Source organism: Nesoenas mayeri, assembly GCF_963082525.1.
Source record: "Nesoenas mayeri genome assembly, chromosome: 12".
In the NCBI taxonomy this organism is placed as follows: domain Eukaryota; kingdom Metazoa; phylum Chordata; class Aves; order Columbiformes; family Columbidae; genus Nesoenas; species Nesoenas mayeri.
Window position 1 is genome coordinate 15,115,353 of NC_137547.1, and position 27,376 is coordinate 15,142,728.

At 57.1% G+C, this 27,376-nt stretch overlaps 2 protein-coding genes across 2 annotated transcripts; both read left to right on the forward strand.

Annotated features, from left to right (window-relative positions):
- Positions 1-3,838: 3,838 nt before the first annotated feature.
- On the forward strand, positions 3,839-8,606 carry ADGRG5 (adhesion G protein-coupled receptor G5; the record flags this gene model as incomplete). The annotated part of the gene is made up of 12 exons (XM_080352019.1): positions 3,839-3,902; positions 4,015-4,117; positions 4,225-4,351; positions 5,122-5,259; positions 5,385-5,501; positions 5,650-5,692; positions 5,853-5,959; positions 6,300-6,418; positions 7,331-7,596; positions 7,689-7,788; positions 8,132-8,394; positions 8,530-8,606. The coding sequence occupies 12 exons, from the start codon at positions 3,839-3,841 to the stop codon at positions 8,604-8,606; spliced, it is 1,524 nt and encodes a 507-aa protein (XP_080208145.1).
- Positions 8,607-20,817: 12,211 nt separating this feature from the next.
- Positions 20,818-27,127, forward strand: ADGRG1 (adhesion G protein-coupled receptor G1; the record flags this gene model as incomplete). Its single annotated transcript, XM_080352158.1, has 13 exons — positions 20,818-20,872; positions 21,350-21,775; positions 22,278-22,401; positions 22,483-22,630; positions 22,713-22,841; positions 23,038-23,154; positions 23,695-23,740; positions 24,105-24,205; positions 24,286-24,401; positions 24,992-25,266; positions 25,893-26,004; positions 26,263-26,531; positions 27,006-27,127. Exons 1-13 carry the CDS (start codon positions 20,833-20,835, stop codon positions 27,125-27,127), a joined length of 2,025 nt encoding a protein of 674 aa, XP_080208284.1. The 5' UTR covers positions 20,818-20,832.
- Between the last annotated feature and the right edge of the window lie 249 nt (positions 27,128-27,376).

Consider the following 27,376-nt stretch of genomic DNA (forward strand, 5'->3'; position numbering starts at 1 on the left):
TGCGGCCAGCACCAGCCTGGCCCAGGGCACCTCTGCCAGCCCAATGGAGGCAACAGTGTCTCCACGTAACCTGGATGATGTCACCCATGTGAAGTCATCCAGATGACATCAGCTGTGGGCCTCCAAGACCGTCCCCCATGCTGTGATGGAGGGACCCAGCTGCACCCCAACAGCTCCAGCAGGGGTTAAATCCTGGATCCAGAGCCAGCGAGACAGGAACAGCTCCAGAAGACGAAACCGGTAGCAGCAGCAGGATGAGCGGCAAAGCAGCTGGACGTGCTCTCTGGTGACGCCGCAACAAAGGGCCGGTGCTGATCGTGTACGTCCCAGCACAGACCTCACATTCCAGCTGGGCTAGGCGGGTAAACCGCCCCAGGAAACCTTAATGGGAGGCTGCTGCGCGCCCTAATGGGATAAGTACAGAGTTCGGCCATGACCAGCCCGCAGCCTCCCAGCAGGTTTTCGGGACAGTGCAGCCCAGACCTGCCACCGAATCTAGTCAGGTTGTGAGAGCCGGTGCCAGAGCAGCAGGAGCATTAGCTGATGGCAATTATGTGCTTAGCATGGGGGAATAAATTAATTTCTCTGATGATATTTGCTGAAACAGTGACGTTTTGGTAAAACTCTGAGGTTAGCCTTGGCCTGTGCTGTCTTGCTGCCTGCGTGGCGTGCTGTTGCGGGGAGGAACCCCCCGTCCCGGCAGGATCCAGCACCAGCAGAGCCCCAGCTGCTCTGCAATGCCCACGGGAGCACTGGCATCCATGCAATGCCCACGGGAGCACAGACGGAGCACGGGCACCCATGCAATGCGTGCGGGAGCAGAGGCACCTGTGCAATGCCCATGGGAGCTGTGGCACCCCTGCAGCGCCCACGGGAGCACTGGCACCCGTGCAGTGCCCACGGGGAGCACGCGTGGGGCCCTGGCAGCCATGGAGCGCCCACGGGGGGCATACATGGATCACGGGCAACCCCGGAACACACACGGGGAGCACCGGCACCCACGGAGAGCCCGCGGAAGCGCGCGTGGATCGTGGCACCCCACGAAAGCCACGGGGCGCGCGCCGGCCTCCCGCCCCCGCCGGCCGCCGCGCGCTTCAGGCGGGGGCGGCACCGCCCGCCCCCCGCGCTTCCCCATTGGCCGTGTGCGCTGCCACTCCGCCGCCGGCGGTGACGCGCCCCGGCCCGCGGGAGCCGCCGCATTCCTCCGCGTCCGCCCCGCCCCGTCCCGCACGGTCCGGTACGGCCGGTACCGGCCGGCTCGGCTCGGCGCGTCTCGGCCCGGTACCCCCCGGCTTGGCCCCGTACCGCCCAGCTCGGCCCGTCCCGGCGCGGCCGCCCCCACCCCCGGCCAAAGTTTTCCGCAAGTTTTCCGTTGGGCCGGCGCCGCGTCCCGCCCGCCGACCCGGCCCGGCCCGCTCCCTCACCGGTTCGGCGCGGCGGCGGCGCGGGCAGCCCGCGCGGGCCGGGGCGCTGCCGGAGGAGTCTCCTCCTCCTCCCCCTCCTCCTCCTCCCCCCGCCGCTCCCGCCCCCCGCCCGCGCCCGGAGGGGGCCGGTCCCGCCGCCGAAGCCCAACCCGTGGCTGCGGCTGCGTGTCCTGCCTCTGTGGGGGCTGCCACGCTGCTTTTTCGCTTGTACGCGTAGGGTTCCAAGCGGTTTTGCTCGTGGGGGTTTCACACGGGTGCTTGCACGTGGGAGGCCGTGCACAGCGATGCACACCCGTGTCACCCGTGGGCGCACCCTGGCATGCTTGCACACGCGTGCAGGTAGGTGTTTGCCCACGGGGGAGCTTGCACATACGTGTTCCTGCACACGTTTTTACGTGCAAGTGGTTGCACACAAGTGCCTGCACCAAGGGGTGCACAGCGATGCCTGCACACGAACATGCTGTTAGTGTTTGTACAGGCTGTACACAGACATGTCTGCTCACGAGTGTGTTGCACACAAGTATTTGCACGTGTGAGGCTGCATGCTGCTGGTTGCTTGTGGCTGCAGTTGCTCACGGCTGCTTGCAGGCATGCACTGGTGCATACTTGCTTGTGGGTGTTTGCACGCAAGTGTCGTGCATAGCAGGGCCCTTTTTGTTGTCCTTCACAGTGCTGGCCAGCTTGGATGCTAATCGAGCTTTGGTTACATGAATTTTCTCCCTACAGTGGCAAAGGACATCTCTGTTGTCCTCCCACGTTGCATGTCCTCACTCCTGATGTCCATACACTTTCCTTTTCCACAGCAGATCCATGCACAGCCTCGCTGACCTTCTGTCCTGCTGGCTCGTCTTTGCATAGTTATCCAACCGTGCCGTGTCAATGCTCTGCTTGCAGCCTGGCTCCTGCCCCAGTGGCACCGTCATGGTGCCGATGCTGCCCCAGCAGCTGCTTGGACTCATTGTGGGAGAACAGGGGTTGCTGGTGAGCCAGTGGCAGGGAGAAGCTCATTAGATGCAGGTTAATTATAAGAGACGTGCGCAGGGAGCAGGTTGTCTTTGGGCCACACCAAATCGCAGCTGTCTGCCGTGTCCTTGGGGTTTGGCGGTGCTGGGGACGTCCTCCACCGCCCTGGTCCCTCGCTAGGCTGTGAAAAAGAGTAAGCAAAAAGAAATTTAAAAACTCTTTAGATTTAGTCTACTTGTCTGCATACAAACACTTCCTTTTCTTCTGCCCCAGCCGCCGCGCAGGCAGAGCAGTGAGCCCGCTGTGGTGCTGTCGATGCCGAGAGCTGCCCCATGACCAAGGTAGGGGTTTTGCTGGAGCGAGGTGAGGGTTCAGGGGACTGGTGCAGTGCTGGGGGCTTGCTGGGTGCTAAGCTGCTCCCCACAAAACCAAAACCCACCCAAAGTTATGCCCATACCCTGCCTTTTCTGGAGGGCGCAGCGAGGAGACGATGCCCTCCCCAGCTTGGTGGCAGTGGGGTCAGTGTTTGGTATTGCTGGGCTGTGTTGGGTGATGAGGGAGGTCGGGGCAAGCAGCTGCATCGGGCACCCCGGGGATCTGAGGGTTGTGATGGTGAAAAGTAAAAAAGTTATTTATTGCAAAACATCCTAAAAGGGACATGGTGACTGTCCCTTGCTGGGAGTCAGAGGGCAGCCTTTGCAGGCAGCTGCCCAATGTGCTGCCCACTGTGCTGCTGCTGCTGCCCCATGAGGCTCCAGCTGCGCTGATCGTCACCAGCCTCGACACCTCGCAGTATCTAATCCCATTGCTGCATCCACAGTAAAACCATTTGTGCACCAGAGCTTCATCTCAGCACTGCTGTACTCACAGCCCCTCTTCCTGGCTGCTTTTGATGCCAACGTCATTACCACAGCAGGCATTGCTGTGAGCAGCACTGGGTGCTGTGTTGCAATGGGTGAAAATCTTTCTGCTAGCTGCCTTCCCCCACCCTGTGTTGGGTCCACTTCCTCCTCCCCAGCACCACAGCACAGTGTGCTGGTGACCCGTTTGGCTTGCAGGCTGCTTGCTGGGGATTTGCAGCCACGGGCTGGGATGGCCGCAAGGTCTGAGTCCTGATGGGGAGTGGGGAATGCAGAAGCCTTGTCCCTGCAGTTTTACAATGTTAATGGTAAAGTGGATGTGAAGAGCATCCTGGTTGCTGCAGCAAGCACCCTCCCCCTCTCCCTGCACTCCTGTCCACTGCCAAAGCAGCTGCTTGTTGATTCTGGTCCGGGGCTTCGCTGCTGCGATGGCTTTGGTGGGGCTTAGCTGCTGGGCATCGGGCACTGCCAGGACCCCATCCTTGTCCTGCAGCCAGGACATGGGAAATGGCTGAGGTCTCAGGGGACCTGGGAGGGGCTCTGGGGAGCTGGCCAGGTCCTGGGTGTCTTTTGCAGGAGAGGACCACAGCCATGCCCACCCTGCTGCTCATCACCCTTGTCCTCTGCCTCGCTGCCTCTGTCCTGCGTGCGCAAGGTAGGAAGGTCTCCCTCTCCCATCCCAGCATTGAGCTGGGCACTCTTGGGGCCATTTGGGGCTCCCTGCACTGGGGCAGCACGTGGACAGGGTGCTCTGTGCCGAGGCTCAGCTCCTGAAGTGGATCCATCAGATGTGGAGGTGGCGAATGACATGGAGACCCTGGAGACGGAGCTGCACCAGGGCTGTGGCAGTGCCCACCATGTCATGGAGATGTGAGTGTCAGCTCCTGTCCCACTGTCCCCTGGACTCCTCATTACCCCCCCAAATCCACAGGGGTCAGATCGTGCTGCACCCTGTCCTGAACACCCTCCCCATGCAGGTTACATCTTCTGGAGGAGAAGCTGGCCCACACGGAGAAATACAACTTCACGGGTGACATGATCGAGACCTACATCTTCAATTTCATGACTGAAGACTTCGGAGGGTTAAACCTCAGCAGCAACGTGGTTGGTCCCCTCAAGCTGCTGGGGCTATTCCCAGGGGCTGTCTGTAACCCCTGGTCCCCTCGGTCCTTCCATCCCCAGTGGGAGATGCTGGGGAGATGCTGGGGTGGCTGACCCTTGCCCACACTGGGTTCCCATCATCCTCCAAGGATGCTTTTCACCAGCAAAGCCTCCTGAGACATGGCTCTTGCTGGGGTGTCGCAGGCAGCTGTGGCTGCAGGTCCCCAGCATCCTTGCTGGGATAAATCCAGGGACTTCTAAAGCTGGGGGGTTTCTGCAGTGAAGAGTCAGGATTTCCATCCTGAAGCTCTTTTCATTTATGAAAAAGGAAGCCCTGACCCCCACCTCCCCACAGTGGGAAAGGGAGAGGGAAATGGCGGTGGGAAGCACTCAGGGTGCCTTCCCGGTCGCAGTGCAAGGTGGTTGCCTGATGGCACCGTGGCACTTCCCCAGCCACAGGGCTGCCCTGCCAGCAAGGTCTGACTGCTCCAGCCCAAGGTCTCTTCAGGCAAGTGTGCCCACCCACGGGTGATGGACCCCCTACCTGTGGTACTCCATGTGCTACAGGCTAGAAGGGCTCCAACAGCAAGATGGAAGTGGCTGCTATATCTGTGCATCTGCAGGCACCGTGACAGAGGTGGTACTGCCACTATAGCCATGCTGGTAGCTGGGGTGGCTGTACTGGGAGGGAAGCTGTGACAGCACCCCATCCTCCCCTGAGACAGCTGAGCCTGGGGCGGCTGAACCCATCTCCCTCCTGCCCACTGGCACAGGACACGAAACCAGGTGGCCGCGACAAGAAGTTCAAACACTCCATGAACTTCCCGGCAGATCTCATGGAGGGCGTCCAGGCACAGGGGGTGGAACAGAGGCTCGTCTACATCTACATCCACAGCCCCTGCATCTTCCAGGTGAGCCGCAGGTCCTCATCCAGCAGTATGCCTGCCCCGTCACCCACCCCCTGCCAAGATGCTTGGGGTGGATGGGATGTCCTGGGGATGCGGGACTGTCTGCACAGGCACTCTGACTCTTGCAGGATGCCCGCAACAGCTCCGTGCTGAACGATGAAGTGCAGGGAGCCTTCCTGCAGAGTGGGGAGGTGGTCGGGCTCAGCCATCCTGTGGAGATCCAGTTCTGGCATGACATGGTGCTGGTGAGCAGGGGCGTCCTCAGTGCCAGCATTTCCCCCTGAAGCTGGGGAAAGAGAAAGTCTCCCCTCTATATTGGGACCAGAAGGTTTCTGGGATCCCCAGGGAGCAGAGAGGTTCCCCAGCTCTCTCCCTGTGTGCTCTTTCCACCAGGATGACACCAATGCCTCCTGCGTCTTCTGGCAGCCAGGAGCCAGTAAGTGTGGCCGCGGCCAGGGTGGGAGCAATGCCAGCTCAGTGCCACCCTGAAGGCATTGCCTGTCTGCCTTCTGGGAAGCCCTGGCAGGGCTCGACATCTCCTTGATGTCTCCATCCCCTGGCTGCTCTGCCATCCTCCAACAGCTGCTCTCTGGCAGGCGCGAACAGCACGGGCAGCTGGAGCAGGGCGGGCTGCAAGACCACGCACGGGGAGGGCACCGTTACCTGCCACTGCAACCACCTCACCTACTTCGCCGTCCTGCTGGTCCACAGCCTTCCTTCCCCCTTCCTCCGCCCTTCCACCTTCCCTCCTTCCTCCTTCCTCCATACTCCATCTCCCTTTCCCTTTCTCTCCTTTAATCTTCCTCCTTCCCACTTCCTTACGTCCCTCTTCCTTCCCACCTCCACCCTTCTTCCTCCTCCCTGGAGGTTTGGGTGTAGGTGGGTGTGGGGGTACGGGGTGTATGTGGGGGTATGGGATGTAAGGGAGGGTACAGAGTATATGGGTGGTGTCCTGCAGGAGAGGGTGGCCAGGGGGTGGTTTTGCCTTTCCCAGCAGACAGGTGCTGTGAGACCTGCCCCAGCTCACCCCCTCCCTCCGGCAGGACCCAGATGCCACTGTGACCGTGGCCCAGCTGGTGCTGCTCACCCACATCAGCAACATCGGCTGCTCCCTCTCAGCTGCTGCCACCTTCTGCATCCTCCTGGTCTGGTGCTTCTCCAGGTAGAGCTGTGATGTGCCGTGCATACCACGTTGTGCTGTGCCATGCATGCCACATTGGGCTGTGCTATGCCGTATTTAGTATCTTTATCAGTGATCTGGACGAGGGGATCACAATCGAGTGCACCCTCAGTAAGTTTGCAGATGACACCAAGTTGGGTGGGAGTGTTGATCTGCTGGAGGGTGGGAAGGCTCTACAGAGGGATCTGGACAGGCTGGATCAATGGGCTGAAGTCAATTGTATGAGGTTCAACAGGCCTCAAATCCTGTATTCAGTTTTGGGCCCCTCAGTACAGGAAAGACATTGAGGTGCTGGAGCAAGTTCAGAGAAGGGCAACGAGGCTGGTGAGGGCTCTGGAGCACAAGTCTGATGAGGAGCAGCTGAGGGAGCTGGGGCTGTTTAGCTTGGAGAAAAGGAGGCTGAGGGGAGACCTTATTGCTGTCTACAACTACCTGAAAGGAGGTTGTAGCATGGAGGGTGTTGGTCTCTTCTCCTGAGAAGTAAGTGATAGGACAAGAGGAAATGGCCTCAAGTTGCACTAGGGGAGATTAAGATTGGATATCAGGAAAAAATTCCTCCTAGAAACAGTTGTTGGGCACTGGAACAGGCTGCCCAGAGAAGTGGTGAGGTCACCATCCCTGGAGGGATTTAAAAGATGCATAGATGTGGTGCTCAGGGACATGGTTTAGTGCCAGTGTTGGGTTAATGGTTGGGCTCAATGAATCTTGAGGATCTCTTACAACCAGAATGATTATATGGTTCTATGCTGAGATATGCCATGCTACTCATACCACTCTAGGCTGTGCCATGCCATTCTGTGCCATGCTTCACCATTCTGTGACACACTGTGCCATGCAATGCTGTGCCATCCGGTGGACACCCACCAGAACCCCCTGCTCTCCCCTTTCTGGCAGGCAGCAGCTGAGGGACAACACATCCAGGATCCACATTCACCTCCTGGCTGCTCTGCTCCTGCTCAACACCACCTTCCTGCTGAGCACGCCGCTGGCCGCCAGCACCAAAGAGCTGTGCCAGGTTGCCGCTGCCCTGCTACATGCCAGCCTTCTCTGCACTCTGGGATGGATGGCTGCTGAGGCTTTCCACCTCAACCTCCTCCTCATCAAGGTCTACAACATCTACGTCCGGCAATACCTCCTCAAGCTCTGCCTCTTCGCTTGGGGTGAGTGGGCACTTGCCTGGGTCTGTCTGCCTGTGCCTGCTCGTGGCACGGCTACCCGGCATGGCCCACACAGCCTGTCCCCGGCCCCGCAGGTCTGCCCACGCTGGCTGTGGTGGCTATTTTCATCTTCAGGAGAGAGACCTATGGGTACTACACTATCCACACCTCTGAAGGCTACAAGAACATGACTATGTGAGTGAAGCCAGCTTCCCGAGCACCCCTGGCACACCATAACACGGGCACAGCATGCAGCCCAGGCACCCTGGACATGACAGGCACCCCATGCACTTGAGGCACTTTGGGCACCCTGACCACCCCATGCAGCCTGGGCACCCTGGACGTGCTAGGGCACACAGAGCTGTCCTAGGGCTGGAGCCAGTGGCTCTGCTAGGTGCCACATTTTGGTGAGCCTGGCTCTGCCAGTTGCCCCCCTCCATCTTGCCATATGTGGTGGTACCCACTGCCATGCCCCTCCTGTGCCCAGCTCCTTCTTGGGGTTACTGGCCCTTGTCCCCAAGAGACTCCTCTCTGCCAGGTGCTGGCTTACCAGCTGGTCGGCCCATTACGCCACCCTCTCGTATGCCGGCCTCATCCTGCTCTTCAACACGGTGGTGCTGGGGCGGGTGGTGGCAATCCTGCGAAGGACCCAGCAGCTGAAGTGGCAGGCAAGGAAGGACTGGGTGACGGTGCTGGGGCTCACCTGCCTGTTGGGCACCACCTGGGGCTTCGTCTTCTTCCATTTCGGCAACCTTCTCATCGCCCAGCTCTACATCTTCACCATCCTCAACTCCCTGCAAGGTCAGTGGGGAATACTGGGTGGTGGGGGGAATGGACACCCCATAGTTTTGAACCAGCAGGATCCTTGTCACCTTCCTGCTCCATGCAGGAGCTTGATATGCTCATGGCAGTGATGAAGTTGCTATCCACCTGCAGGTCTCTTCGTCTGCCTTTGGTACATCACCGTGTACTACCGGAACAAGATGGGCTCCATCAGCGACACCTCCAGATAACACGCTCCAGCGCCAGGGTGAGGGGCTGCAAGGGGAGCTTGGGGGCTGCTCCCTGAGGACCTGTCATGGTGGCATCCCCTGGGCTCGACAGCCGGCTCTGCGAATGCTGTGGATTTCTTCAGGGGAAGTATTTGGGCTGCAAAGCCGGACTTCTGGGCAGCAGGAGCTGTGTGGTGCTGGGGCCTGTGGCTCAGGTCCCTGCCCTGGGGACCATGGCTGCCCCCGTGCTGTCCCAGGGTAGCCCCTCCTTTAGTGACCAACACTGACTTCCGCTGCTGAAGGCAGAAACTTCTAATTAAAAGCACCATTTAACTGACGATGCAGGTTCCCTCGACTGCTGGAGGAGTGGTGTGGCTCTGACTGGTGTCCCACAGCTGTCTGCTGCCACCCTGTCACCCCAGCCCCACGGCTGGCAGCCACGCTCTGCCTTGTCATGAGTGAAAGTCCCACTAGATGGCACGAGGATTTCAAAGATGGTCCCAGCTCTGGCTGTGCACATGGCAGGGCTGGCTGGCAGTGGCACAGGCCTCTGGCAGTGCTGGTTAGTGGTGCCAGTTACTGGCGCCAGCTGGCGATGCAGAGAGGCCCCTGACAGCTGGGAGGGGATGTCCAATTCCCCTCGGGGAGTTGCCACCACAGTATCTCGCATGAGACAAGAAGAAGCAAGGGCTCCCTGGCTACCCACGTTTAGCCATTTGGGACTACCCACAGCCCCAGGTTAGCAGGCAAATCGGCAAACAGGGCTTTGGCTTGGATGTGCCAGGGCAGAGAAGAGGGTGGGAAGGAAGTAAATGAACTGATAATGCAGTTTTCCTCCTGCTCTCACTTAGGATGGCAAACCCTGAGCAGAACTCTTCAACACAACAGAACGCTTTATTGGGGTTTCAGCAGTCCAGACTGTGGGAAATAAACAGTGAGGACAAGTTGCAAGGACTAAAACCATTGGTTGGAAGTGGCAAGTCAGCCCTGAACCCCTGGTGCAGCCGTATGCACCTGTCCTAACGCAGGACTGCACTGGTTTTGCCTTTCCTGGTGCCTGAGATTTTGAAGCTGGACACCCCGCTCTGCCTGCTGGGATGCAGCACAGCATCACAGCACAGTGATGCTGCCATGGTTGCGGATCCCCCCCTAGTGGCAGTGGTGTCCCCATGCTTGCAGGGTGTGCCAGTGAGGTGCCATTTGCTGATTTTGCCCATTTCTGCTCTGTGACAGGGGACCGGGCATCACTGGGCAGCCTCACAGGGTGACACACTGCCCAGCTCTGCCTTCCCGTGCCGCTCTGCTGAGCGGCGTTTCCCTTTCTGGCTGCCTCCCAGGGGCTGGTTCTGGGCAGCGCAGGAGGCCTCTGGCTCTTGTTCTTTGTTAGGTGCACAAAGGGCAGCCAGTGCTGCTGAATTTCCATCCCTCCCTAGGACAAAAGCCCATCCTGCTGGAGCCGTGCCCCCCGCCTTCCAGCCCGCTGGGCAGCACTGAAGCCAGCACCAGCTCCCCCCAACTCCGGGCACACTCCCACCACGTGGTGATGAGCTGTGTGCATGTCTCACCGCTTCGGTGGCTGACTTCAACTATTAAATAAGAAGCCTTGGGGTTTGGTGAGGTGCCAAATGCCCGGCTTGTCCCCCATGAGCCCCACCATGGGAGAGTCACATCCCAGCTGCAGCGGCTCCATCCCTCCAGTCACTGCTGGGATGTGTTTCCATGCCCCTTCCTCCCCATCTCGAGATTTTGGGGCTTGTGGCGTGAGTCATGCTGGCTGCTCGTATCTGCATACGCACCGATGCTGGCACGTGAATACACCGTGTTCCGGTATCCGGTGGTGCTTGGAAAACAATCGCTTCATCGGTTGCCTCCCAGCAGTGGGAACATGGCTCCCACGAGGAACCGGCCCATCTAACCTCTCCAAGGAGAAATAATCCTATTTACCTTCCTCTGCACCTTATCAGGCAGGAGGCTGGTGCTGGGCTGCCGGGGGGGGTGTGCTGTCTTTTTTCCATGGGAAAGGCAGCTTGGCGTCACTGTGGTGCCTTCATGTTCTGGTGCCAGCCATAGCCTAAGGGGCAAAGCTCTGGAAATACTGCAAACCCTCCAAATTTTGGCAAAACAAGCAGCCAAGGAAGAAACTAAATCCATTTGGGAATGGGTGGGAAGCAGACCTCAGCTCTATTTCTATTTGGCTGCTGGGGAGCAGATGAGCCCAATTCTCTCATCCAGGAGGAGCATCCTCACCTGGTGCTTGTGCAAATAACCTCAGTGACCAGTTTTCCCCCAGACTTCTCTGACATCATTGCGGGTTTATTTGCAAAGCCGAGCCTGAACAGATAAATGGGTTTATGACTCTCTCTACAGTTGGGTTTTACAGCCCTAGCATCTGGTGAGTTGTCTGGTGGAAAAACCTCGACGTGGGGTGGAGGGGACCCACCTCCCCATTTGATATATTTTTGGGAGCAAGGCTGAAGGAGGTGGCGAGGCAGTGATGAAGGAGCAGCAGCACCCACAGCCACTCAAAGCAACTGCGGAGCTTCCTTGGGGTCCCCTGGGATGACCATCCTCCGAGGTTCCCAAAGCTGTCCTGGCATCGCTCACCAGATTTGGATGGGGGAACCTCTAGGCATCCCCTCCCACCAGCACTCACCTGCTTCATCATTCTCAGCCTCATGCTCACCAGAGCTGGGCTGAGCCCTGCTCATGGTGGCACCTCCCATGGCAGCACCCCAAGGGGTTTTTAGGGGTCTCAGCACCCTGGGCTGGCGCTGGCACCGCTTGGCAGCGGGGCTGACGCTCACCACCTCGCCCTCGGATTCCGGCAGTGCCGGGACACCTCTGCTCAGGCTTGCCTCGCCGGGGCCAGCAGTAGCCTGGCAGGGAGCCTGGCAGGACGTGTCCTTGCCTGCCAGAGCCTGCCCATCCCATGGCTGCACCGCCACGCCGCCCCGGCATGCTCCCGCTCGCCTGCGCCGGCACCGCGGCCTTGAGGAGCTTTTAAGCAGCTTTAGGGCTTTCAGGAGCTTTTAGGGTTGCTAGGAGCTTTTAGGGCTTTAGGAAATTTGGGGGTTTTTAGGATCCTTTAGGGCTATTAGGAACTTTAGGGGTTCCCAGCAACTTTTAGGGGTTTTAGGATCCTTTAGTGCTTTTAGGATCTTTTAGGGGTTTTAGGATCCTTTAGTGCTTTTAGGATCTTTTAGGGGTTTTAGGACTTCAAGAGTTTAGGAGCTTTTTAGGGCTTTCGAGCTTTTATGGGTTTTAGGAACGCTTAGGGCTTTTAGTAACTTTTAGGGCTTTTAGGAATTTGAAGGGTTTTTAGGAACTTTGAGGGCTTTAGGATCCTTTAGTGCTTTTAGGATCTTTTAGGGGTTTTAGGAACTTTTAGGCTATTCAGGAACTTTTAGGGCTTTAAGAGCTTTTAGGTTTTTAAGGACCCCTTAGTGTTTTTAGGAGCTTTTAGGGTTTTTAGGATTTTTTAGGAGCTTTTAGGAAATTTAAGAGATTTTAGGAACTTCCAGGGTTTTTAGGATCTTTTAGGGTTTTGAGGAACTTTTCAACATTTTAGGATCTTTTAGTAGCTTTTAGAGCTTTTAGAGTTGTTAGGATCTTTTAGGGCTTTTGACAAATTCAAGGGTATTTAGGAACTTTAAGGGTTTTGATGATCTTTCAAGGATTTTCAAGTCTTTGAGGAGCTTTTAGGGCTCCTAACAGCTTTTAGGTTTTTGAGGGTTTTTAGGAACTTTGAGGGTTTTTAGGAACTTTCACAGCTTTGAGGAACTTGTAGGGTTTTCAGGAACTTTTGGGTCTTTGAGGAACTCCCCAGCTTGAGCAATAAATCCTTATCACGCCAAGTGAGTGCCGCTGGCCTGAGCCCAAGGGCAAATGTCCCTTGCAAGGGACAACACAAGGATTTCCTCCTTCTCCTGCTCAGCCAGCGTCTTTGAAGAAAGCACCAGGGCCTGCCGACTTACAGATAATCCCAATAACATCAACAAGTGTAGAACTAAAAATAACTCCTGATAACGTCAAGTGCGGACAAAAGGCCCTTTGTTCCATAAACAGTGGCAAAAAGATGGTCTACAATGTCCTTTCGTCATGGGGATGCGGGGTCTCCACCTGATCCCTGTCTCTGGGGGGGCTGATCCTGCAGGAGCTGCCGCTCAGTTTAGCAGCATTATTCCCGGGAGGTGGATTTATGGTATTTCCTAAAGGAGCCGGTCGGGATGACCTGCAGTGGGCAGCTTGGCTCGCTGTGATGCTCCCGTGGCTCCGGCTGCCACAAGCGTGTGTTTCGGAGCCGGCCCCACTCCCCGTGGCCTGGGGATGGTTGTGCTTCAAAGGCGGCCGCATTAGCCACGGTGCAGCCACGTGAAGCCGCGTGAGCTGCTTCCCGTGGGAACTGCTTCACGGGAGAACTGGGGAAATTCAGGGCTTGGAAATGGATATTAAACCAAGCTGGAGGGTGATGGGAGTGTGCAGGATGTCCCCAGCTCTGAGGGTCTCAGCACAGCCATGGCACCTTTAGTGCTGCGGCTGCCTTTTATCTCCATCGCCTTCCCTGCCGAAGCGGAAGGTTGTTTCCACCCTTCCCCCAGCAGAAAGAAAAGTCTCATTCAAGGCATTGAAAACATCTGTAAGAGCAACTATTTACCCAGGGCACTTCCCACCCCCCCTCCTCCCTCTGGCTCCTGGCAGCTCCGTCTTTCTCCCATTCTGCTGCTTTTCAGGGTGCACAAAGGGCTGTCATGGCTGGATTTGGGTATTGCCTGGCAGCGGCTTTGTCCGCTCCTGCAGTGCCCATCACTGCTACAATGCTTGCAGCCTCAGCTACCGCTGCCACCGGGGGGTCCCAATCATGACGGGCAGGCTGCCCATCTCTGGTCTTGGGATGGGTGGTGGGAGCCACGTTCCCTGGCTAGGGGGGTCGCATCCAGGTTCTGCACCCCACAGTCCAGCCCATCTCCTCCAGGGATGTTCCATGGGGGACGTGGGGGACCCTGTCCCAGCTCCCCCCAGTTCAGGGCCTGGGCTCCTTGCCCTGCTTCTCGCCTCCCTCATTTCCTGCAGGGAGCGGGACAGGGTTCACAAGGACACTCCGTCCCGGCTGCTTCCCCATTAATTGTTATTTTTTAATCCCATTCGCAGCCAGGCGTGCAGCCGCCCAGCTCCTTCCCTCCTCTGGCTGCCCGCCAGCCCGCAGCTGAAGGGCAGTGGGATGGGGCACCCTCGGCTCCCGGCTGCCCCAGCCGTGGTCCCCAGCTCATTCCGCTCCCGAACCCGGTCCCGGTGCTGGCGCCGGTACCGGCCGGGCGGGGCGGCGCTGACCGGTGCTCCCAGCCCGGTGCTCCTAGCCGAGCCGGGCCGGGCTGTGCCGGGCTGGGCTGGGCTGTGCCGGGCAGGTGCCGTGACCGAGGGTTGGAACCCCGCAGCGCTCCCGGAGGGTCTCGGAGGGGTCGGTGCGGCGCGACCCGTCGCGGTCCCGCCCCGCTGAGTCACCGCCTGCTCGGGGGGGCGGAGCGCGGCGGGCTCGTTTGTCCCGCCGCACCGCGCTGAACCGAGCCCACCCGGGCTGGGCTGGGCTGCAAGGTGCTCAGCCGAGCTGTGCCGAACCGAACCAGGCTGCAAGGTGCCCAGCTGAACCCAGCCGAGCCGAGTCTAGCTGAGCCGAGCCGCAAGGTGCCGAGGCGGGGCAGCGCGCCCAGCCCGATCCGGAGCCCAGGTATCGGGAGCGGCGGGGAGCGGCTGAGCCGGGCGGCGGGGGGAAGGGAAGCAGGGGAGTCCCGTGTTTGCTTTTGGGGTCCCAAAGGCCACGATAAGGGGCGCTGCCTGGCTCGCCCTTACTGGGGATGCTAGGGGGGATGCTGTGGCGTCCTCGATGCGGGTGTGGAGGCGATGAGGGCAGGAGGCACTCACTGAGTACAGGGGCAAGTGGTACCCCAAGCCAGGGGACTGCTACAGCCCTGGGCATCTGTCACGCTCTGGGGTGAACTCAGTGGGACTGGAAGAACACTGGGGCGCGAGGTGGTTGAGACTGGTGTCACTGGACAGCACCCTGGGGTACTCAGTTGCCAAGCAGGGCAGGGAACAGCCTGTCTGGATGGAGCTAAGGGGTCCTCCATGAAGGCTTTGGTGTGCACCCTGCTCTGGTAGGTACAGGGACATTTTGCCTTCCTGCACCTGAGCTGTGGGTTCAACACCTGCGTTTGGGCAGAGCTCCTCTGCCCTGGCCAAGGCACAAGTTGTCTGGTGAAGCCTCCACCCCTGCTAAATGGGGCTCACCCTTGCCTGCCCCGCTGCCCCTCGCACATTCACTGGAACCAGGCGAATTCCCAGGTCGTGGAGACATGAAGCCGCTGGGCTGCCCAGAACCAGCTGCTCCTGGCTGCTGCCACCGGCACAGCTGAGCCCCATGAAGCCTCGGCCGCCGGGCTGGGCCCTGCGTGTGGCTGCTGCTTCCCACCCCGGGGAACCACCAGTGCGCCTTATTCCTCCTCCTCCCTCCTGGTGGAGGGTTCAGCATCTCTGTGGGAATGCCGGCGTGTCTCAACAGGGTGATCTCCTTTCCCTAAAATGCCTGTTGGGGAGATTCCTCCTGCAAGATCTCAGATTGCTGCCGCTGGTTCCTGGCACGCTGTTGTGGGATGCGAGATGCTCTGGGTGCTCCGTCTGCCAGCTGCCAGAACTGCTCCTCCACAGGGACCAACAAAACCCAGCGAAGCCAGCTAGAGAATTGAAATGAAGTCTCCTGGAATAACCTCCTGGCAGCAAGTCTGAATGGCTGTTGAGGAGGGAAGGCTGCCAAAGCTCGTTTCACGGTCTGAGGACTGCAGGAACCCCCATCCAAGCTTCAGCGCCAGCGGGGAGCCAGAAGGGTTTTGGAGAAGTTGGGGCTGGGCAAATCCTTTAAGCCCGGGAGTGCAGTCACAGTGGGTTTTGCCGTGCCGCTTGCTGGGTTTGCAGCTCCCACGTGAATTAAGCCAAGGCCTAAAAATGCTGCATACTTGGTTGCAGTCCAGCTCTTAATCCCGCTGCCCGGGGGCTGCTATTCACAGAACAACAGGTTTGCAAGCAACTGCATGCTGCCGGGATGGGGACCCCGGGGCTGGCTGTCCCTGCACCTTGTGGTGGCACCCGTGAGTGTCAGAGGGACGCTGTGCTGTGGGGTTTGCAGATGGCAGGCCGGGTGGCTCCTGGTGTGCCAGCGCCAGTGGTACCAGCTGGGCAGCAGCCTGCTGGCACCTGTTTTTCAGGAGGGCTCCAACCTGCCAACTCCTTTCCCATCATCAACAGCTGGGGTTTGGCAGGGATTTTGGGGGGCCTGTGGCCTCTTACCTGGCTCCTCAGGTGCTGCAGCCTTTGCCACGGCTGTGCTTGGCTTTTTTTCAGCCAGAAAAGCCTGCTGGGATTCGTTTCCCCCTCACCAGGCTCCAAGTTGGCTGCTTTCTGTGCCAAATGCCTGGGAGCCTGATTTGGGGTGGTCCTGGGATGCTCTGCACTGCCCTGTACCTCCCTTTCCTGGCACCCACAGCATGGGCAGGCAATGGGGACCTTGCTCGTGTGGATGGGGACAAGACCTGGGAGGGGAACGGGGTGTTTTGGAAGCCATTTAAAACACAGCGAGATAGTTTGGGTGATGGGAAGGTAGAAGCCAACCCGCAGAAGGTTTCTACCGAAGCAGGCTGAGCGGTGGGAGCGTGCTGTAAGGACAGCTCTCTGAACCCCCTGAGGCTGGTGACGTGATGTGGGGTGCCAGGGGACGACAACTTGCACCACTTCTTTTCTCACTTCACAGCAGCCTGCAGTTCACCGCAGGCAGACCTGGTCCTTTGCAGACCGCTTGCAGCCTCTGCAGAAGTCACAGGCTTTGCATGTCACCAGGCTGGGTGCTGTGCTGCTCAGGTGCTGGAGGAAGCCCTGGTTTAGTTCTCTGAGATATTTCTGGTTGTGGTGTTTTTTAATAAATTGCATGGTTTTTAAATTTCAAATGCTACAACATAGCTTTAAGGAAAACTTCCATCTCGAGAGCCGCAGACACAGGCGGTCTGCGTGTGCCAGCCTCCCCTCAGCTCTCCCCACACCAGCTCGGGAAGGGACGGTTGCCAGCAGCTCGTGAAGGACGGATCTGGCAGGCAGTTGTGCCACTCCCGTGGGAATCTTTATCAGGTCTGGTTTTGTCTTGTTGGCAAAACTCAGCTCGCGGGTGCTGCGTGTTGTGTGCAACCCCGTGGCCCAGGAAAAGCCAATCCCGCGGCACAGGCTGGGGGCAGCCAGGCCGCCGGCGCGGCACAGCTGCCGCTCAGCTCCACGGGCATTAACAACCGCGCCGGGTCAGACCCTGCCGCCCACCGGTGACGGGAAAGGCTCGCATGCCGATGCCGTGAATAACATGTGGTCTGGCCCCTGTGCGCACAGGCCACTGGCCAAGGACAAGGGCACTTTGTGAAGCAGCTGGGTGACTGACGCTGGGGCATCCCCTCTGCAGGGGGTCCCCGCTGGGGTACCTGCCTCCTCGGGCAGCTGCAGCCCCAGGGCACATCGTCTGTGGTCCCCACGAAGCTCTATGTGTCTCTGGGAGCCCATCCTGGCTTGCCTCTCCGTGCCTCAGTTTCCCCATCCAGTTCCTGAGTCCTTGCCTGCATAACAGGCTGCAGGTGGTGAGCTGTGGGGTTGTTAGCATCTCGAGGAACAGAGTGTTGGCATATTTTTTTTCTAACAAACCTGGAAGGAAAACAGAGATAAAAGCCTCTGGATTTCCCCGCTTCCGGTGTTTGTTTGAGGCATTAGAGCATCTTCCCTTCTCGGGAAAAACGTCACATCCAAAAGCCACGTGCTACCTCCAAAACCTTAAATACCTGCTTCCAACTCAACCAGAGAGCAGTAAGGTGGTAGTAAACACCAAGCTTTTTGGTTTTTGTGTGCTTTTTAGTTTTTCTTTTCCCATTCGCCTCCAGCCTTAGAGGTCACAGTATTATTCCTTGACTTCTCTTAATGAGAGGATACAAGTGAAGACCAGGTCTGAGCCTCCTGCTGTGCGGGTGGTGTGGGAGCCTGGTTCAAACTGTGTAGCCCTTCTGGTGTCCCCATCATGTCTTTTTACACTATCTGGGTGATTTTTGGGGCCCAAGCAGGAGTTTTTGTATGCGTTATTGTTCTTGGAGGAGCTCAGCCCCCAGGCTCTGACTGGGGCAGTGGGTGAAGCCATCCTGCCTTGGGGCTGATGGAATGAAGGTGGGGCTGGTGCAGAAGTGGGTCTCTGCTTGGTCACTATGATAGTGCAGGGCTCTTAAAGATCAGTGATGCTGGGGAGATGCCCTGATAGCAGTGGGGACACATGGCATTGCCATAAGCAGCCCTGGGGGGCAATGCCACACATCCCCACTGCTGCCCAGGGATGGGAAGGTGACGAATCATGATCCAGCCGCGGCACGGGCTCGGCGCATCCGGCTACCTCCGTCACTGCTTATCGGCAGCGTGGATGGGAACTGTGTTTTCCCGCTATGAAACCATTTTCGGGGGATTTTCTCTTGCTATTGTTTGTCTCAGGAAACTGCAATCGGCGTCAGGTTGAGTGGGACCATATAGGGCTTGGAGGGGAAATACCAGCTCCCCCACCCACATCCCCCCAGGGGTTTCTGGTCCCAGCTGAGTAATGGCTGAAAGGGGCTGATCCTGTTCTCTGGCCAACACAATAAAATCAGGATGAGCCGAAGCCTTATTGGGATTCGACATTCTCCATCCAGAAGGGATGCTTTCCCAGCATGCTGGCTCTGTACCATCATGCCATGGTTAGCATTCACATACTCCTTTGTTGCTTTTAATCAGTTCAGGTGTTTCCCATGTCCACCGGCATTTTGCCACCCTGGATTTGTGCTTTTTGGATACGCGTGCATGTGATTCCCAGGTGTGCGACAAGGCACCGGGATGCTGGCCCCATCCACATCCAGCTGCTGCTGCCAAGTTATGTCTGCACTGTACGCCCACACCGGGGAACCTTGTTAGTGCCACACTGAATTATACCCATGGCAGCAGGTTAATTAATAACCTGAAGCCCCCATCTTCCGGTGATAAATTGCTGCAAGAAGCAGACGGGGAGGGGCAGCGAGCGAGCTGTGCCTGTGGCGTGGTTTAACCTGAGCGAACAATGGCAACCGTGATAACCACTCACTCACTGCCCCCTCTCCAGCCCCAAACAGGGGAGGGAATCGAAAGGGAAGGGAGAAAACTCATGGTTTGGGATAAAAATAATTTAGTAAAATAACAAAATAATAGTAATATACTACTACAAATATGTATATGAAATGGAAAATAGAGTATAAAATTAGCGATACTAAATGCAATTCCTCACACACTCCATCTGTGCTGAGCAGCCAGTCCCAGGAAAAGAGGGAGAGCACCCTGGTCCTGAAGAGCTGATCCTGGGGAGGGAGAGAGAAAAGACCAGAAAGGCAGAAAGGCCCAGAGGCCACTGCAAAATAGGAGAACAGCCAAAGGCCAAACTGAAGGAACTGTGAACAGGACTCAACTGGAATGGAGTTTAACCAGAATGGGTCTCCCTAAGGTGGAACACCCACCTCCTGTTAAATATGAAGTATGATGCTAATGGCATGGAATATTGTCATTGATCACTCTGGTGTTAGTCAAGGTTTGTCGCATCCGTGCTCGTTTCCCAGCTGCCTTGCACCTGCAGATAGAGAGCCCAGAAAGACCTTGGTCTCTGAGACAACAGCTAAGATATCAGTAAGTTCTTACATTCTCTTTGTTCCAACTCAAAACCACTAGGAAGTTACTTGAAGAAAAACATTAATTCTGTCCCAGGGTGTTATCTTATTACTATCAAACTAAATCCCAACAATGACCATGCTAGCTATGAAAAACGGAAGTTTCTAACTGCATGAAGAAAATTAACATGATTTCATTCAAACCAGCACAGCCTGCGATGATGTGCTGGTGCAGGACGTGCCCTGGATCTGTGCTAGCCAGAGAAACCTCTGGGAGAAATCTGTACTGGTGGGAGAAACCTGCTAACAAGGATGCTGAGTTTTCAAGCAAGCAGTTTTCCCCCAGCCTTCCCATCTGGTGGCACTTGGGTGCCTGGGAGAGCTCAGGAGCCTTTGCAGGGGCTGCTGGTGAGTGCCCAGGCACCTGCTTGCCGTACACAAAACAGGATTTGGCCACACGGTGGGTTTCAGGTTGGTGCTGTGAGAGTGGCACAGGAGTAGGATGCAGCGATGGCAAACCAGGTGCCAGCTTGGCTTTGGTATTGGCAAGTGTTTGGCTCTGCTGGCTGGTCCAGCAGCTGCTGCTGCTGATGTCCTGCCCTGGGGGTGCTCCTGCCAGTTGCCAGACCCTGGCAGGATGAGTCCCACCAGTCTTGACCCATTACTGGGGTGACGGTGAAGCTCAGTGATCTCAGCAGCGATGGAGGTGGGGTTCGCAGTGCAGGGAGGGCAGAAGGTGTGAAGTGCAGGGCTGCGGGTGCGAAGGCTGCGGCCGGTTGGAGCGCATGGGTGCGGCGGCACTTTAGGGTGCTCAGCGCTGGCCTGGGTGCAGGTCATAGGAGCCCCAGCTGCATATAGAGACAAAGAAAAGCATGGTGGAGCAGAATGCAGGGTGAAGGGATGCGGGGGACATGGCCTGGCTGGTTGCGAAGGGCAGAAGGGTTCTTGGCAGCTGTGGTTGCTGCGTTGGCATTGCTGGGATGAGCCTGGGAGAGCCCATTTCTGCCGGTCTGAAATGATGTTGTGGTTTGCAATGTGCCTGGCTCCTTGGCTAATCTGCAGAAGCCAAAAGCAACCAAGAAAATAACTTTAGGGCTGGTGAATTAGGAAAACCACCGTCTCCTTCTGTTCCTATCACTTGTGATAAGAAATGAAGGCCCAAACCAAGATGGGAGCAGAAGAGGAGACCACTCCCGTGTCGAGTTGTTGGCAGTTGGTGCCTGTGCCGGAGTGGTGGGGCACCCTCCCTGTGCTGAGCCCCCCGCTGATCCGGCTACTGGCCTCCCCCATCCTTCCAGCCCCGAAGCCGAGCAGGATGCCTGGTACGTGTGGCTCCTCCTGGTGGCTGAGGCACCATGGAGGTGGCTGTGACACCGGCCAGTGTCCCTCTGACACAGACTTTGCTCTCCATCCCCTGACTCCGTGGTATAGGCGATACCCAAATACTCATGTGGCCCTTTTCCTTTGTACCCTTGTAGGCTCTGCTTTCTCCTCAGAGGCCAAACCAAAGCAGAGAACTGCCTGGGATGAAGGTCCTCCTCCTGCTCCTTCTCTACCCTCTGCAAGGTAGGCTGCTTCAGCTGCGTCCTGCCCTGGGATGAGGAGACATGTATGGGCTGCTGGAAGTAAATGGCAGCCCCAAAAAATTGGCTGGGGCACCAAGGGGTGTTTCCCAGCTGTGGCTTCCAGAGAGACAAAATGTCTCAGGGACTGATACACCTCTGTTGCGGTCTCTGGGGTAAGACGGGTTCTTTTAGGGCATGAAGAGCTCCTCTGTTGGTCTCTGCTGATGTGGATGGTGGCACCTGAGTGAGGGTGGCCCCGAGAGACGGGAGGTCTTGCTGCCCCAGGAGCCTTAGCAAACCCTCCCAGCACAGCTGTGGCGACATCGGGGAGGTGGCTGACATGATGGAGCCTGTTCTGGACAGGGTTGGGACACCCGTGGCAGAGCCCGGCATGCCACGCATGATGGCTGCTATAGTGATGCTATGTTTGACTGCCCCTCCAGCTAAACCAACATCTCCGTGTTCTTGTACAACACAGGGATGGGAGCCAGCGACTGCCGGCAAGAGGACTTTCACTTCTGTGGTGACCGAAACCAGACCCAGAACAGCTCTGTCATCTATGAGCATGGCCCTGCCCCCATCTCCATTGAGAACACAGCCCAGGCGCTGATAATAAGAAGGCCCTTTTTGCCAAACAGGAGAAATTCTTACTACAGGTACAGCCTGCCCCCAGCTTTGGGCAGGTACCGCTTCTGCATCTACTGGTTCAAGGCCAACAGGACGCTGAGGCTGGTGTATGGGAAGCAGAGCTTCCTCCTGGGAGGGGACCCCTCCAGCAGCATCACCCGGGGGAAGGAGAGTCAGAAGACTGAAAGAACCAGGGCCTCCATCTTCAGTGTGTCCTGCATCTCAAAGGACGGGAAGAACACCTCCCTTGTCAGTCATTCTGAATATTTCTTCAAAGGTAAAGGCAATTATTTTAATGAAATAGAGAGTTTGTTTCATCCCCAGCTCATTCTGGCCATCAGCAGAGCGCTGATGATGTCCCAGATACAGGTGTAGCATGATGTGAAGACATAGCTGAGGGGTGATGGAAGGGGATGTAGGTTTGCTTGAAGCAGCCCAGAGGCAGCCCCTGGTACCCAGGCTCCCTAAAGATGAAGATGGAGATTTTCAGAAGTGTTTTGCCCCCTAAAATCCTGGGAAATCATGGGCTTTGTGGATGTCTCCAAGGGTCCCATCTGCATTGTTAGGCACCTAGCTAGCCTCAGCCAGCCTGGTCTCAGTGGAAGCTGAGCTCTGGGTGGCAGGAGAAGCACTCTGGGTTGGGGTCTCCATCAGCTCCCAGGGCTTGGATCACCTCGAAGCTTTCTGCTGCTACCAGGGCTGTGTCCGCTTGATTGGGAGCATGGGCAAGCCAGCTCTCCCTATGCATCTCACAGCATTTCCTTTAATCTGCCTGTCAGCTTCCCCAGAGAACATGCCTGTCTGGGAGCAAGATGTGGAGGAGCAGCTCACCACCTTGGACAGCCTCATCACCCGGCCCCCAGCACTGGCTACAGGAGCCGTGGAGCAGCGGATGCTTCGGCAGTGAGTTCCCGGCTTGCACCTTTCCCACCACCCCAGCGAGGTGCCTACTGCATCCTGCTCACTGCACCCCTTCCCCAACAGCAAACTCGGGGAGCTGGAGAAGACACTGGCCAAGGTGGAACTCGAAGGGCAGAACCAGACCTTCGGGAAGGCCACTGTGCACGCGACTGTCCTGAGGGTCCAGCCCACTCGGGCTCCTCGGAACCTGGCCTTTGCTTCCCAAAGAGAGGTGGGTGCTGGGCAGCCTGCCCTGGTGGTCTTGGCCCACCACCACCCTCTACCAACCTCTCCTGATGTGTGTTTCTTTGCAGGAGGGTGGAGAGGTCCATGGGTTCTCAGTGGACCTACCGGGCAGCCTGTTCATGACAGTGGAGGAAAGTGAGGAGGTGATGGAGCACAGAGTGCTCCTCATGGACATCAACAGCCAGACCATGTTCCAGGTAATGCCCACACACGTGGCAGGGATGCTATCCAGGCAAGGGTGATGATGCTCACTTGGAGAAGATGCTTTAAAGATGGGCTAGAATCTTGACAGGGAAAGAGGCATGGGACCACCTTCTTGGGAACTCCTACCTGCTTCGTGCCTGACAGCTCTCACTTCCCACACTGCCATCACCTCCTCTTCCTCTTCCACAGGATGAAAATAGCAGCCGCATCCTGGGTGACAAGGTGGTTGGCATCTCCCTGGTGGACACAGTGGTGACCAACCTCTCTGACCCAGTGGTCCTCACTTTCTTCCATGACCAGCTGCTGGTAGGTGGAGAAACAGCCTCATTGAACCTGATCCCACCAGGAATGGAGGAGCAAAGAGGGCTCGGGCCCTGCCAGCTTAGAAAGCAGTCACAATCCAGCAGGTCTATGCCTTTGGCCTGCCTGTATGGGGTCTCCTACATCTTCTGGAGCTGTATTACGATCATGGCTTCAATATGCGCACTGGTGGTGGAGCTGCCTGTGTCTGTCCAGGAGATGCTGCTTTGCAGATATGTCACCTCCAGCACAATATCCAGGGCCGGGGGGCACTTTGAATTAACAGTCCCTTGGCTCATTCGTGGTCCTGTCAGGTGCCTGCTCAAAGCTGAACCCCTTGTTCGAAAAAGGGGACCTGGGAGGAGGTATCTGCTCTGCAAGCTGCCAAGAGAATGGTCCCTGCCTGGAGTCCACTCCCATGATACGGGACAGTTTGTCTCCTGAGACCATATGACCTCCTGCCCCATGTTCTCCCCTATCAAATGTGCTGCAGGGTGATGAACCACTGCTGCATCCTGACCAGGGCCCATGGTTTTGTCATTGCAGAGGAACGTGAGCCCACTCTGTGTCTTCTGGCAGGAGAACACCACTGGTGAGTGCTCCTGTACTTGGCTGGGAATCCAGGCGCTGCCTTTGCTCCTTTTGCAGGGTACCACAGACCTGCTGATAGGAGTAAAAGTTGCTCTGTGCCTCCCTTCATTGCTCCAGCTCCATAATCCTTCCTCATGGGGCTGATTTCAGGTTTTTCTCTCCATAGCTAACCTCAGAGCTCTCTCCCTCCCTAGGGATGGGTTCTGGTGCTGAGCCTGTTACCTGAGTGGGTGTACTTGGCGTGGGACAAGCTGGGACCACCACTTTTGTCCTCCCCACTGCCATGAACACCTTGCCCTGAATATCCACAAACCCAAAGCAGATGTTCCTGCTGCTCACCAGATGCTCTCCCTTCCTCTGTGCAGGCAGCTCTGGGAGCTGGGACAGCTATGGTTGTACAACGGTGGCAGCCGTCAGCCGGACAGACTGCAGATGCAACCACCTCACCTACTTTGCTGTGCTGATGGTGGGTACCATCTTCCCTCAGCTCTCTACATTGTTCCCACTGGTAGTTCTTCCTCACCATCTCTTATTCGTCTTTCTCAGGTGTCCTCCCCGGAGATCACCTACATACACAGGGATTACCTGAGTATCATAACCTACATCGGCTGCCTGATCTCAGCTTTGGCAGCCATTTGCACCATCTTCTTCCTCTACTTCAGGTAGGGTCTGACAGGTCACCCCTCGCTCCCTGTCTTTGTCCTGTCAATTGCCACTACACCTGGGTGGGCACAAACTCTCCAAACACAGTTGGTGGCGTGGCTAGAAGCATGAAGAAGGAGCCATGCTTGAAGAAAGCAGAGTTCTCCTCTCCAGAAACCACCTTCTTGGTCAGGTCTCCTGTAGGGCACTGAAAAACACTGGCTGTTTTCAAAGATTTTTGGAAAAACAGCTTGGTTGTTGTTACGGATCAGGCAAGCAGAAGCCTGCAAAGATCTTTTCAGGGGCTTGGTAGAGAACATGAGTGTCATCTTCTGAGTCATGTCACTGATGTTGTGGATGATTCAGAGCTGAAATGATGTCACTCCCTACCCCCATGGTCTAGGCCTGGAATGCAAAGTCAGCTTCAGGGACCTGAATTTGCACATGTGACAGGTGGTCCTACCCATGGGTTGGGCTCTCAGCCACTGACACCACCAGAGGGTCTTCTGGCGTGGGCGAGTTGCCCCGTGTGGAGCTGTGGGGTGTTGTGGGACACCAAGGACGCTGGCCAGGCATGGTGGTGAAGTCTTCCCCCTCCTTGCTTCTGCAGGAGCAAGCAGCGAGACCAGATCACGAGCATGCACATCCACATGAACCTGCTGGGTGCCATCTTCCTGCTGGATGTCACCTTCCTCATCTCTGAGCACTTGGCTTCCAGCAGCAGCGAGGCAGTCTGCAGAGCTGGGGGGCTGCTCCTGCACTTCTCTCTCCTGAGCTGCCTCACCTGGATGGGCATTGAGGGCTACAACCTCTACCGGCTTGTGATCGAAGTCTTCAATGCCTACCATGACCACTTCCTCCTCAAGCTCTGCCTGGTGGGCTGGGGTGAGCATGAGGGAGGCAGGGACGCCCTGAAGCGTTGGGCAACAGGGGCTGAGAAGCACCTGAGTAGGTCTTACTCACCATCTCCTGTGCCTGGATGGGGATGGAGACATAGCTGTGGGGGAGCAGATGTCTGAGAGCAGGGGGGTCTCTCTGTCAAGAGATTCGGTGGAGGAGACTCATTGGCGCAGAGCGGAAGTTGATGCTAGAGCAAGGATAGGTCACCCAGCAAGGCAGGCATGTGAGACCTTGCTTCAGGTCTTTAAACAGTAATGAGGATCCTCGCTTTCTGGAAGAAACATCCAGGACAGCCCAGAGGCGGGCTTGATGCTTGAAGCACCCACACATCTCTGCTGTGCTTTGGGCAGGAGGCTGCAGTAGGAAGATCTCATGATCTTTGTGGCCTAAAATTCCATGACCCTGGGATACCCTTGGCTGGGATCAGCGCAGCACAGATCATTCCTGGGTTGGGGCTTACTCCAGGTGTCCTTGTTGTGGCTGCATCCTCGTCTGCCACTTGGGAGGGAGGATATTGGTTTGTACTTGGGGAGAAAGGAGCAACAAATCTTTCCAGAAGGACCAAGGGCCAGGGACTAGGGCATCTGCTTCAGTCTGTTCTTTTCACTCAGGACTCCCCTTCTGCTGTGTGATGCTGATCTTCCTGGCCAGCTGGACGAACTACGGCCCCTTCTCCATTCCTGTCTATGAATCTGTTGGTGGCAAATCCACCAACGCAACCATGTAAGTCGTGAGAAATGGGCTGCCTGGTCCCTGGTCTTAGATACAACTGGCTAAGCCTTCACAATGTCCTACAGGCTTTCCTTAGCCCACTTGTGGCTTTTCTGGGGCTTTGTGCAGGGTGATGGGGGATCTCCGCTTCCTGTTTAACTAAGTTGGGTGCTGGGTTTGCACCACACCTTTGTGCTTCGCCCAACCCCTCCAACTCATGTCCCTGTGGGGTGACATAGCATAACCCTCTGCCCTTTCTCCTCCTTCCAGATGCTGGATCACAAGCCCCCTGATCCATAATGTTGTGAACCTGGGTTTCTTCAGCCTGGTGTTCCTCTTTAACTCGGTAATGCTGGGGGCCATGGTCCGGGAGATCCTCCGGCAGAACAAGAAAGGCCACAAGCTCAAGCACGTCCTGGCCCTCTTTGGGCTGAGCATCCTGCTGGGCATCCCCTGGGCACTGGTCTTCTTCTCATTCACCTCTGGTGTCTTCCGCCTTGTCTCCCTCTACATCTTCACCATCATCAACTCCCTCCAAGGTGAGCCTGAGATGCCAGCCTCCTCCAAAAGGCATTGGGACTTTCCTGGGATATCGGTGGGGTGGTGATAGGGTATGGGAGGAGATGTCCATGGCAGCCTGGCTGGCTTGCTCTGAACTGCTGTTGGTCCTTAGACGGGGTTCACCCACCCTGCCTTCCCTTTGGGTGTCCGTCTCTGTTCCCAAGCAGCAAGCAATAGGACAAGATGAAATTGCCTGAAGTTGTGCCACGGGAGGTTTAGGTTGAATATTAGGAAAAATTTCTTCCCAGAAAGGGTTGTTGGGCATTGGAACAGGCTGCCCGGGGAAGTGCTGGCGTCACCATCCCTGGAGAGGTTTAAAAGGCGTGTAGATGAAGCTCTTAGGGATGCGATTTAGTGGTGGACTTGGCTGTGTTAAATTAACGGTTGGACTCAATGATCTTAAGGGTTTTTTCCAACCTAAATGATTCTATGATTCCTCCCTCCTGTCCCAGGTTTTCTCATCTTCCTCTGGTACTGGACCATGGTGTTGCAGGCCAGAAAGCCGCCTGACTTGCAGAGCAGCTCCGACAGCGTCAAGTTGCAGCCCAACGGCAGCCAGAGCCACCTGGGCTGAGCCTCGCCATGTCCGCGCCGTGCTGGGGCTCCTTGCGCAGAGTACGGCCGTGGGAAGGACCAGTGCCGTCCGCTTTGTTACTGCACCCACCTCGTAGGGCTGCTCGGAGCCCGGGGACCCACAGCGGGGCTGGCTGCTGCCAACCCCTCACCTCTGCTGGCCCCCTCCCCAATTTTCCTACCCTACCACATTGCACCGGGCAGCGGCACATCCCTTGGCTTGGCATCCTTGGGGCAGGAGGGCGGGATG